General features: G+C 49.0%; 1 protein-coding gene across 1 annotated transcript in view; it reads left to right on the forward strand.

The window, feature by feature from the left end:
- Nucleotides 1–3,375: 3,375 nt before the first annotated feature.
- SLC16A2 (solute carrier family 16 member 2) overlaps nt 3,376–12,018 on the forward strand; it is a 106,162-nt gene continuing 97,519 nt past the window's right edge. The window contains exon 1 of the mRNA XM_083485224.1: nt 3,376–9,901. Coding sequence (XP_083341350.1) covers nt 9,604–9,901 — 298 coding nt within the window. The 5' untranslated portion in view covers nt 3,376–9,603. The remainder of the gene's footprint in view (nt 9,902–12,018) is intronic.

Consider the following 12,018-nt stretch of genomic DNA (forward strand, 5'->3'; position numbering starts at 1 on the left):
AGAGTTTTTTTCAGGATCATGTGGCCAGGATGACTAAGCCGCTTCTGGTGGAACCAGAGCAGTGCACGGAAACACCATTTACCTTCCCGCTGGAGCGGTACCTATTTATCCACTTGCACTTTGATGTGCTTTTGAACTGCTAGGTTGGCAGGAGCTGGGACCGAGCAGCAGGAGCTCACCTTGTTGCAGGGTGTGATGGCCTGGGATTCCGATTCAGAGGATGAACCGGAGGAATCTCAGCCTGCACAGGAGTCCCCGCCTCCAGGGCCGGCTGAACTGGGGCAGGGTCTTGATTCTGAGGCACCTACACCTGTGCCAGATCCTCAGCAGCAGGCACCAGGTGAATCCATTCTGGCTCCAGAGGTGGTTGAGGACTCAGTGCCTACAGGTGAGTTTCCCCCTGGGCCCAGTAACCCTTCAGCCTCTCCTGAACTGCAGAGGCTCAGGGCAGAGAGGCGAAGGGAACTGGTTTCTCCCAGGAGGAGTGCTCGCCTTAAGGCCAGGAGAGGCGGGTCTCCTGGGGGCCGGGACCGCCCCTGGCCTCAGAGAAGATAAAGGCCAGTCAGCCCGGTCCCAGGTTGCGGAAGCAACATTGTTGTGGAGTACCTGCTCCTACCTGGACCCAGACCTGACCTTCCAGTGTTCCTGTTCGCCGCCCGGCTTCCTGCTTCTGACCTTCCAGCGTTCCTGTTCCCGCCCGGCTTCCTGCTTCAGACCTTGCCTTACTCCTTGTGAACTGTTTCCAGGCTAGTGACTCAGGACTGAACTTTGACTATGATAACGGAACCTTGCCCCCGGGACCAGCACACAGGGATTTGAACCGCCAACCTTCTGATCAGCAAGCCGTAGGCTCAATGGTTTAGACCACAGCGGCACCTGCTGTCTACAATATTCATTTTGAGGTCCGTCAACCAGAACCATAGACAATACTCAAAATATGGTTGCACTATGGATTTGTACAACAACATTATGATACCGGTTGTTTTATTTTCCTTTCCTTTCCTAATGATCCCTAAGCATGGAGTTTGCCTTTTCACAGTCACTGCACACTGGGTTGACATCTTCATCAAGCTATCTACTATGACACCAAGGTCTTGCTTCTGCTCCATCACCTCCAGTTCAGACCCCATGAGGGTGTACATAAAATTATAATTATTATTATTGCATCAACATGCATCACTTTACACTTGTTTACACTGAATGGCATTTGCCTCTTTACTGCCAATTCACCCTGTTTGGAGAGGTCATTCTGGCGCTCATTGCAATCTCTTTTCATTTAACAACCCTGAACAATTCAGTGTCATCAGCAATCCTGGCCACTTCACTTCTCACTTCTGACTCAAGATTGTATATGAATAAGCTTAAAAGGACCGGTCCCAATATGAATCCACTGTATACATCAGGGTCGTCCCTGATCGATCCTGGACGATTGCATGATCCTGATAGATCGCCTCCCCAACCCCCCAAAGGTCTTCCTCCCCCCAAAAAGCTCAACTACCTTGGTCAATACAGTGGGTAGATCACTGCCGGTTTTTATTTAGTGGGAGTAGATCGCAGTCTCTTGGAAGTTGTACATGCCTGACATATACCTATTTGCTTGTTGAGATGCTGAAAGAATTCCAATAGAAGAAGAAGAAGAGTTTGGATTTGATATCCCGCCTTTCACTCCCTTTAAGGAGTCTCAAAGCGGCTAACATTCTCCTTTCCCTTCCTCCCCCACAACAAACACTCTGTGAGGTGTGTGGGGCTGAGAGACTTCAAAGAAGTGTGACTGGCCCAAGGTCACCCAGCAGCTGCATGTGGAAGAGCGGAGACGCGAACCCGGTTCCCCAGATTACGAGACTACAGATTAACCACTACACCACACTGGCTCTCCAATAGGTTTGTGAGACAGGCCTTTCCCTTGAAGAAGCCATACTCACTCGACTTCAGTAGTCTTGTTCTTCTGTGTGCCTGGTTATTTTATCTTTAACAATACTTTCCAGAAGGTTTCTGGGGACAGACATTAAACTAACCAGCCTATAATTTCCAGGATCTCTCCTAGATCCCTGTTTTAAAAATTGGCATTACATTGGTTACTTTCTAGTCCTCAGGTATGGAGGCTGATCTGACGGACATGGTACATACTTTCGTTAGAAGAGTGGCAAATTCACATTTGAGTTCATTGAGAGCTTTCGGGTAGATGGCATCTGGACCTGACGGTTTGTCAGTTTTTATTTTGTCTGTTAGGCCTAGAATGTCATCTCTTGTCACTGCTACCTGTCTTAGTTCTTCAGACTCAACTCCTGCAAATGTTAGTTCAGATAGATTTTTAAAGAGGATTGGACAAATTCATGAAGGGTATAAGATTATAAATGGCTACTAGCCATGATAGCGATGCTCGGCCTCCGTGGCTGGAGGCAGCAATGCTTCTGAATACCAGTTGCTGGAAACTACAAGAGGGCAGTGCTCTTGTGCCCAGGACATGCTTGCCAGTTTCCGATGGGCATCTGGTTGACCACTGTGAGAACAGAACGCTGGTCTAGATGGGCCACTGGCCTGATCCAGCAGCCTCTTCTTACATTCTTGTATGTTTTTAGCTTTTTGTATTTTTTTTCTGTGTTGTTTTAATCTGTGTAAGCCATCTTGAGTCCTGGTCTGGGGATAAGATGGGATATAAATAAATATTACTACTACTACTACTACTACTACTACTACTACTACTAATTGCATTCCTATTGAGATACAACAGGCACTCACTGTCTGCACTTCTTGGAAACATTTGAAGACATTTTTGTTCCTACAGTGAGGTCTAGCCCACCCATGAGAGCAGGTAAGGTGACCGCTTCAGTCAAAAGGATTTTAGAGGGGCAGCAGATCTGACCTCCAAGGACAGTGTTACCTGTTGTTGTTGTTGTTGCTACTGCTGCTGCACTCCCCCTCCCCCGCCACCCTTGTTCCTGAGGTAGGTCTTCATTCACCCTTTTGTCCCTGGTGGGTGGGGAGGCCCTGTTCTGTGGTTTGCCCCAGGTGCCAACATGTCTTTGACCAGCCCTGCCAACAGGCTTCCCCAGCTGGATAAATGGGTCTTTATCACAAGTGTCCATACGTTAGGTTCCTAGTTTGCTTTGTGTGTGTTTAAACAGTTTTTAATTTTGGGGTGTGTAAATCAGATGGTAGTTAGAAGGCAATTAATAGAATGATGGTAAAAAAGAACAACATACCCTCCAGCATTCCTCAGATGAAAATAGGGACATTTCTCACTCCCCCTGCAACTGACCCCCCCCCCATTTTTTGTCCCTCCACCTGGCAGAGCATTTCCTATCAGAAAATTGGGGGGGGGGGGAGCCGCCACCGCTACAGCAAAGGGACACAGCACACTTAATCCTGATTTTATTTTATTCTCTGAGAGATTTCAAAAAGAAAAACACACACCAATAAATAAATTTTAGAAAGGGGAATGATTAGACACAAATGTACAAAGCATTTAAAAAACAAACAAAAAAACCAAGAACCTTTGTGCTCTGCTCCTCCCTTTCTTCCTGCTTGGGGGGCTTTGCCCTCTGCCTGTGCCTCAGGGGCTGCACGTCATGCAGGGCTGGGCCTAGGCAGTGGCAGCCTCTCTTCTGCCTTGCCCATTCTCCAGCAGCTGCTATGAGCTGCCCAAGGGAGGTCAGCATTGGTGGCCACGGAGAGGCTACAGAATGCTTTCTCGCAGCTGCAGCAGCCGCCACCACCATCCCTCAGAACAAGCGGCGGGTCATTCTCCTCTCTGAGCTCAGTAGCAGCAGCACTGGCAGAGGAAATAGGGACATTCCAGCATCAGATCAAAAGCCAGGACGGCTTTTGTAATTCTGGGGTTATTCCTGGAAAATCAGGACACACAGAGGGTATGCAATAATCCATTCCTACTATATAAAGCTCCCAGATTTTTATGTATGACTGCCTTTGAATAATGCTGAAAAGTACCATGTAGAGGCCACCAAAAAATAGCTATGAGAATTTTAACCAGAGCAGGTCAGGTGGTGCAAATACTGTAACATCAGTGCATTATTATTCACTGGCTTTTTGTTGGCTTTCAGGCCCAATTCAGTGTTGTTTGGTGTTTAAATCTGGATGAGGAATCCTTTTCAGCCTGGGAGCCAGATTTTCTGGTGGAAGACCTCTGAGGGAGCACGTACCAGTGATGAGTGTGGCCAGAGGCAAAAGTGGCCATAGCAACAGATGTGACACCTAGCCTGGGGCCACAGGTTGTATTCTAGCCATGCAAAAGTCAGAGGATTCTACACATACATGCAAACACTCTATAGATATCTCTCGCCATCCAGACAAGCAAGAGGCATTATCACAGTGCAGTGATGCCAGGCAAAAGCGCTCAGGGTGTGTGTATAGGGAAAGGACTAATAAGGGACACAGCTTGGGGAAAGTCCTGAGGGCCAGGTAGATGTTTGTCATCCTGCCCACCAGTTCAGGGTTTGAATGGAGGGACTTGCTCCATGTCCTGTTGATGGCAGAGGCCCCCAGGCTGTGAACCCTCTGCTATAGGAGGTACAGTATGTCCATTTTCCTGGTGGCATTTAAATGCTGGGTAAAAATGGGTATTTTTCCATTGCATTTTTTGAGGTGGATGTTTGTAAACATAAACTGTGAATCCTGTGTTGGGGAAAGCGGTGGGCAAAGGGGGAAAGAGTTAAGTACTTCCACTACCCCTCCACTTCAAATACCTTCCTCTCCACAATGCTTTGCATTTAATATTAGACCCCACCCCTTGCTTTTTATTACACATGCCTGTGCTTGCATGCAATGCTTTCTTCAACCCTGGGACAATGGTTCTTTGGCCAGACTGTGCAACCTTTGTATTTGCTAAATAAATGATAGGTTCATCTAGCAAGCAATAGCTAAGTCCAGCCCTACAAATGTGTGTAATCACAAAGCTCTGGAGGTGGAGCAATAGAAGAGCTTGCAGCTTTGGGCGTGGGGTGGGTTCCCTTTCTTGGTAGTGTTTGTGTTGGTTTAATTCCAGGCAGAGTGTTTTAGGAAAACAGCATGGATGTCAGATTTCCAAGTCAGATGAACTTAAGAGAAAGAAAGAAAGAAAGAAAGAAAGAAAGAAAGAAAGAAAGAAAGAAAGAAAGAGTTCTTCTGGATCAGACACAAGTCAAGGCCTTTCATGTCCAGCATTGTGGCCAACCAGATGCCTGTGGGGGGAACCCACAAGTCAGACTTGAGGGTAACAGATTTCCCAGCAACTGGAATTCAGAGATCTACCTGGAGGTAGCATACAGCCACCAAAATTGATAAAGGTAAAGGTACCCCTGACAATTAGGTTCAGTCGCAGACTCTGGGGTTGCATTGCTCATCTCTCTCTATAGGCCGAGGGAGCCAGTGTTTGTCCGCAGACAGCTTCCGGGTCATGTGGCCAGCATAACTAAGCCACTTCTGGCAAACCAGAGCAGTGCATGGAACCGCCAACCTTCTGATCAGCAAGCCCAAGGCTCTGTGGTTTAGACCACAGCACCACCTGTGTCCCTACCAACATTGGTAGTCATTGATAAACTTATCCTGCATGAATAATCCCATTTTATCTCATGATGTCATGTAGGAGGGCATTCCATAGTTTAACTATGTGAAGCGTGAAGACAGCCTTCCTTTACTGAATCTTCCTCCATTTCCATTCAGAGGGAGAAAAATGTCTATCCATTTCCCACATACAATGCAAAACTGGCAGGGAGAGGCAGAGAACCCAGCAGAGCCAATGATGGGTGGAGCCAACTAATTCCAGCCCACCTTCCCACCCACCTCTGCTTACTTCTAGAAGAGACAATATTAAGAGGGGGATGCTGACAGTGTCTCCCCTACCTCAACTGGACTAGTTTTAAGAAGGCAGGCAGGTGGGGAGTGACTGAGTGCAGAATCAGGTTTATTTATAATTTATTCCATAAAATTTGTACACCGCTTGGGTGTAAAAAAGAGAGAGAAAAGCAACATCCCTTAAAGAGGTTTACAAAAAAGATAAAACAATAAAATTATCAGTAATAAAAATAACAATAATTAAAGGCTTTTGAAAAGTTAAAACAGACTAAAAGTAGATTCAACCCATCTCTAACACTTGGGCAGGCTTGCCTAAGTAATGTTTTTAGCAGGTGCAGAAAAGCGCACAGTGAAGACACCTGCCTGGTGTCAATAGGCAGGGAGTTCCAGGGTGTAGGTGCTGCTACACTAAAATATTTGAGTTCTTACCAACGCAGAATGGGTATTATGTGGCATCTGTAATAGTTCCAAGTCCACCGATCAAAGCAGTCAAGTGGACATATATGGGGTTGGCAGAGCAGCCCTTCATTTGCCTGGATGGATTCAGTCTCTACCGAATCCTCTGCCATGTCTCTCTTATTCATTTCCCTCCTAATCTATATATAAAAAAAGACCAGGAGTTGTAACCTTTCCTTGGGGAGTTTGCTCCAGTCCATTGATAATTCTGGTTGCCTTTTGCTGATGTTCATCAGCTCTACCATATTCTTTTTGAGATATGCATACCAGAGCCATGGATGGTGTTTCAAGTTTGAGTGCTTTGCTGAATCAAAGAAAGGGTCAAAGAAAGGGTCATTTTAATAGTGGCATGAAGTTTAATCCTAGTTTAAATTAAGCACAGATTATTCTGACCTAAGGGTAGCTGAATACAGCCTGTAAAACTATGTGGTCTATTTCTCCTTCTTGATTTTCATATATTATCATATATAACACTGTTTCTAACACTGTTTTGCTTGTAAGTCTCCCAGGGAATATTTATTGAAGGGAAGATATATACAGTACAGTGATACCTCAGTTTACGAATTTACGGTAATCCGTTCCGGAAGTCCGTTCTTAAACCAAAACTGTTCTTAAACTGAGCTATGCTTTCCCTAATGAGGCCTCCCGCCACCGGTGCCCTTCCACCATTCGGATGTCATAGTGCTGGTTAGGCCTTCTTGTAAACCATAGCAGAAAGGTCAGTTTGAGTACCTCTCTCTGTGTGTGAGTGAAGAGGTGGAGAATGTTTCAGGCACACAGACACACTCACACTCAAATCTATCTCTTCTAGGTGAGGTCAGCAGTGAAATGGTTGTTGTGCTTCCATTTTATTTTACCTTTTGCTAAGCTTTCTAGGAGTGCTCTTTGCTTTTTCCTTGTGTGTGTGTGTGTGGGGGGGAGTACCGCTCCCTGATCCCAAGGGGAGGGGCTGCATGGCCCCTTGGCTCCCTAGAGGGAAGTGAAAGCTGCTTCCAATGGGCTGTCAGGACTTTGGGGTTTCGGCAGGGGAAGCAGAAAAAAACAACAAAGGTTCACAGCAGAAACCAAGGGGAGGGGAGCTATTTTCTTCCTGGCGTGGTAAGAGGTCTTGCATTTATAGCTCCCCAACCCCTTCCTTAAACCACCAGAGTTCACTGCTGAGACACTTGGCACAGCCATCCCGATTTCCTGTGACCCACTGGGTGGGTGCCCATCCTTTCCCTGTCACAGCACCACCAGCCAGCCTTCTTGGCTCCCACTCCTCAGGGTCTGAGTCTGGCAGACACCTGAGAGTCAAGGAGGCAGCATTCAGATCGCTCTGCCTCCTTATCCAAATGTCATCTGCTGCTGGTGGGAGAGGGGAAAAGGACTCAGGTTGCTGCTGCCCTCACATATAGGGCAGGGAGGTCTGGAGCAGCAGCTGCTGCCCCATGAGATTTCAATCCTTATGGATCTTCTGAAGGCAGGTGTGTGTGTTGCCTGGGGGGAAATGCTGCAGCCACCTCACAAGAGCAATCAGTAACAAAATAAAAGCAGTAACAATATAACAACAATTTATTATGATGGATCAAAATGCGAGAGCTTCACATGGTCTTCTGTGGAAGTAAATGCGCGTGGGCACACTGCTTGCGAAACACCCCCCCCCCATCTCAAAGGCATCAACCTGTTTACTGATGGGGGGGGGGAGTAGGAAGGAAAGAAGGTAGTAGGAAGGAGCCATTTTGCTAAATCTTTCTCCCCTTCCTCTTTCACTGAGCCCACTCAATAGGAGACTTTTTTTAAAAAAAGAAAGGATAAAATAAGCTACCCAGCTCTTGAAAATGTCCCACCTTCTTTGAAATTGGTTTTGTTGTATGAGGAGGACCCAATATGTGCCAAGCAATGCCTGGGCAGAGGTAGTGGGGAATCCTCGCTTGCTGGCTTAATGTAGACTGGGTACGTTTATTTGGAAGGCCCGTTGTATTCAATGGGTTTTACTCCCAGGTAAGTATGTTTAGAGTGCTAGTGACCAGCGGGGGGCGAAGCCGAACAGCGCAATCCTCTCCATACCTGCTCAGAAGTAAGCCCTGCTGTGCTCAGTAGGGCTTACTCCCCGGTGTGTCATTGCTGAAGAGTGGCGGCGGCGTGGGGGGCGGGGAATCGTGCATCCGCTCAGGCAGGACAGGAATTGCTTGGCTCACCTTCACTTTTGGGGACTTACACTCTCTCCATTCCTCCAAACGTGTCTGATCACGCGCTCAAGACCAGTTTTCTACTACTACGACACTGAGTAGTGGTGGCGAAACATTTTTTTACACGCGCAAGCATTTTTCACCGTACAATAAGGTGACCTATATTTTAGACGCCATTTCACCCATTTAGCAACCTAACCCACTGCTGTCATGGGGTGGCGCGTGGATTATCCCTGATTCTCCCAATCTCGGGGTTAATCTGTCGCCTCCCGTCGTCGGCCAAGCCTCGGCGAACACACCACGCCGCAACCTTGCGGGCAGGGGGAAACGGGACACCTAGACAAGTGAGGGGGCGATTCCAGAGCCCCCGAATCGCCTGCCTCCCCCCAGCCGCTCGAATTTTTCCTCCTAAATCCAACCATGATTTAAGAGGAGCTGCAAGTGCGCGCAGTTGTTGTTTCTCCTGGTGGGCGAGGGCTGCCATTACTCTCCCCCTCGGTTTCCTTGGAGGAAAACAAAGGCCCCCAACACCCCCCCCACCCCTTGGCTGCAGGTGCTGCACTCCTATGCCCTTCGTATTCAGAGGCAAGGCCCACCAATACATTCTGGGCGATTGACAGCTGAGCTGAGCCCGGATTGCAACCGCCGGAGCGGTACCTTTGCAGAGCGGGTGGGGGGCGACCCCATCGCTCGCATCCTCCGCGGCCTCCTTCCTTTTGCACAAACAGCCTACCACCCTCCGGTAGGACGGAGACGTGACACCCCCGAGGCAGCTTCCGGTGGAGAATCGGGGCCGTGCAAGGCGGCGGCAGCGGCGGGGACAACAGTTCCGGACGCGCTGCCTCCCCGCCCGCCCGCCGTGAGCGTCTCCAAGCAGAGCCGCGCGTGTTTTGATCCAGGCGGGAGGCAGCTCGGCAAGGCGGAGGGGCGTGGCGAGGCTTGTCTGGGCTGGACGCGGAGGGGGAGGGTCCCTCTCGCTGCGGCAGCAGGAGGAGGAGGCGGCGGCGGCGGCGGCGGGATGACTACGGGGGAAGCTAGAGGAGGAGACCGAGGAGGAGAGGCAGGCAGCGGAGCAGGAGGAGGCGTGAGGGACCGGCTTGCAAGCGAGCTACAGCGTTAGCAGCCAAAGCACCAGCACCAGCTCCTCCTCCTCTTGCCGATCCGAGGAGCTCGACCGGCGGGCGCGATGGCACTGCGGAGTCAGGAGCAAGCGCTGTCAGAGAAGGGGGCCCTGGAAGACGAAGGGGAGGAGGGCGAAGGAGGGGAAGCCGCGGCTGGCGGCGCTGTGGTGGCCAGAGGGGGCCCTCCGGGGGCCGCGGCGCAGGGCTTCACGCCCCCCGAAGGAGGCTTCGGCTGGGTGGTGGTCCTGGCTGCCACCTGGTGCAACGGCTCCATCTTCGGTATCCACAACTCCTTCGGGATGCTCTACGTCTTGCTGCAGGACGACGGGGCCGCCGAAGACCCCTCGCTGAAGTTTAAGACAGGTGAGCGTCCGTAAGGGGCGGCTGCAAGGGTTAGGGGAGACCACTGCGCGGTTGGAGAGAGCTAACAGCGCTGACACTCCGGCCTGCTGGATTTAGGGGAGCCTAGGTAGGCGGGCCAGAAGTAGATGGTAGTAAAAAGGTGTGGGGGTTTTGGAGGGGGTGGGAGGTAGGATGCTTCCTTCAAAAGTTCCGCCGGGGAGCTTGATCGGCGGGCCACCCTCTCAACACCCCTGGTTTAGGGTTGCGGTGTGGAGTCCATCGCCTCAGTGCCGGTCATAGCTGTCAACTTTTCCCTTTTAAAAGGGAAATTCTCTTATTCCGAATAGGATTCCTCGCAAGAAAAGGGAAAAGTTGACAGCTATGGTGCCGGTTTCCTGTCACCGCTCCTCGCTGCTTGAAAACTTCCCACAGTTGTAAAAGCTACTCTGAATCCCCCGAGCAATGACAACAAAAATAACACCGAAACGTGTACAGCGCCGAGCGTGCTGCCGGCGCCTGATAGTAAATAATAGCGGCAGTGTATACATTCACCCACGAGGAGGAGATGTGCGATTTTGGTCTCTCTGAGCATCAGAGCGGCTTGGAAGTCTTAGAGCCTCCCGGTTCCTTAGCAGCAGCCTATTAAGAACAGGAACACACACACACACACACACACACATTTTGATCCTATTTTGAACGTTTAAAAACCTCCCTCTCCCCTCCTCTTTAGTGTGCAGGCCAATTAACCCTGTTGCTTGCAAGCAGTGTATTTTTCGGAATCATAGTATTCATTTCTCTAATCGTGCTACCTATCTGCAAATCATATTTGTATTCTGTATCTGGAGATGGTACTTTACACACCTCCTTCCCCTAGGGAAGCTTGGAAGCCAAACTATAGGGAGAAAATGTGGCGACTGTATAATGCTAGAATGACTCTAGGAGTCCTGGAAGCTCAGCCTGGCACTCACCCATCTCAGTCTCATTGTACATCTTGTATTGAGAACATTTTAGGTACATTACGTAGACCAGCGTGTGCCAACGGGATGGCAGGCAATAGCCTGCACAGCTGCAAGGTTCCAAACGTGATGGGAGCTTAGCCATACTGGTCAGGACTGATGGGAATTGTAGTCCAACATTTCGGGGGTGAACCAGGTTGATGAAGGCTGGAATATACTGTTCCTTCCTGGAGAACCTATAATCTTTCTTGGTTGACATGTAAAATGAGAAGTGGGGTGGTGGAAGAATCTGCTGGTATCAGAAGTCCAGATAAGATGAGGGCCTAGCGCTTGTGATAGTGGTGGAGTCAGTGAACCTGTGGCACTCCCAGTGTTTTTGAGTATAATTCTCATCACTGCTTACTATTGGCCATGCTGTTGAGGGATAGAGTCCAGCAACATCTGGAATCCTACAGGTTTCCTAACCTGCCTTAAGAGGATCATTTTGTACCAGTGATGAATTGTAGGTTCCAGTTACCGTGAATAAGGAAGACAAGAAATTATGCACAATGGCTTTGGATCATTGTTGTGTTTTAGTTTTGTTATGGTGATGGCAGTGCTATCAACAGTTTTATTGTTTAGCTCCATCAAAACAGTTCTAAACTTACAATGCTGAAGTTGTTCACCATTTAACATATCTGGTTACATTTGTGCCCTCCAGATGTTGGGGCTTGAACTTCCGTTCGCTCCAGACAGCATTTCCTGAAGAGCACCAAGTTGCCAAAGGCTACAACAGATGTATCTGAGTGTAGGAAACTTTGAAACCGTAATGTTGAAACTACCCCATAAATCCGGATGGTGAAAGACTTTGGAATGGAAGCAAACTGAGTTTGTTTAGGGTGTTCCTATACTGGCTCTTGATTCTTGGACAGGAGTTCCGATTTCTTGTAATGTTTCACTTGTAGTTTTGGTGGGTTTTGTGTGTGTAATGGAATCAGCAGCAGGGTGGTTGATAGCTCCACCGCCCCCGCCGCTTAATAGGGAAACATTTAGTTTAACACTGATGTATGTAAACAAACAACTCTTGTGAACAAGGCCGGGTCAAGCAATATTGCCGCTCCAGGGGAAACTTAATTTTGCTGCCCTAGGCCTGCACTGTGTCGTTTTGAGGCTGGGAGATTTTACCATACTTCTGGAAAGGCT

The sequence above is a fragment of the Podarcis liolepis genome (assembly GCF_965112155.1).
Source record: "Podarcis liolepis genome assembly, chromosome: Z".
NCBI lineage: Eukaryota > Metazoa > Chordata > Lepidosauria > Squamata > Lacertidae > Podarcis > Podarcis liolepis.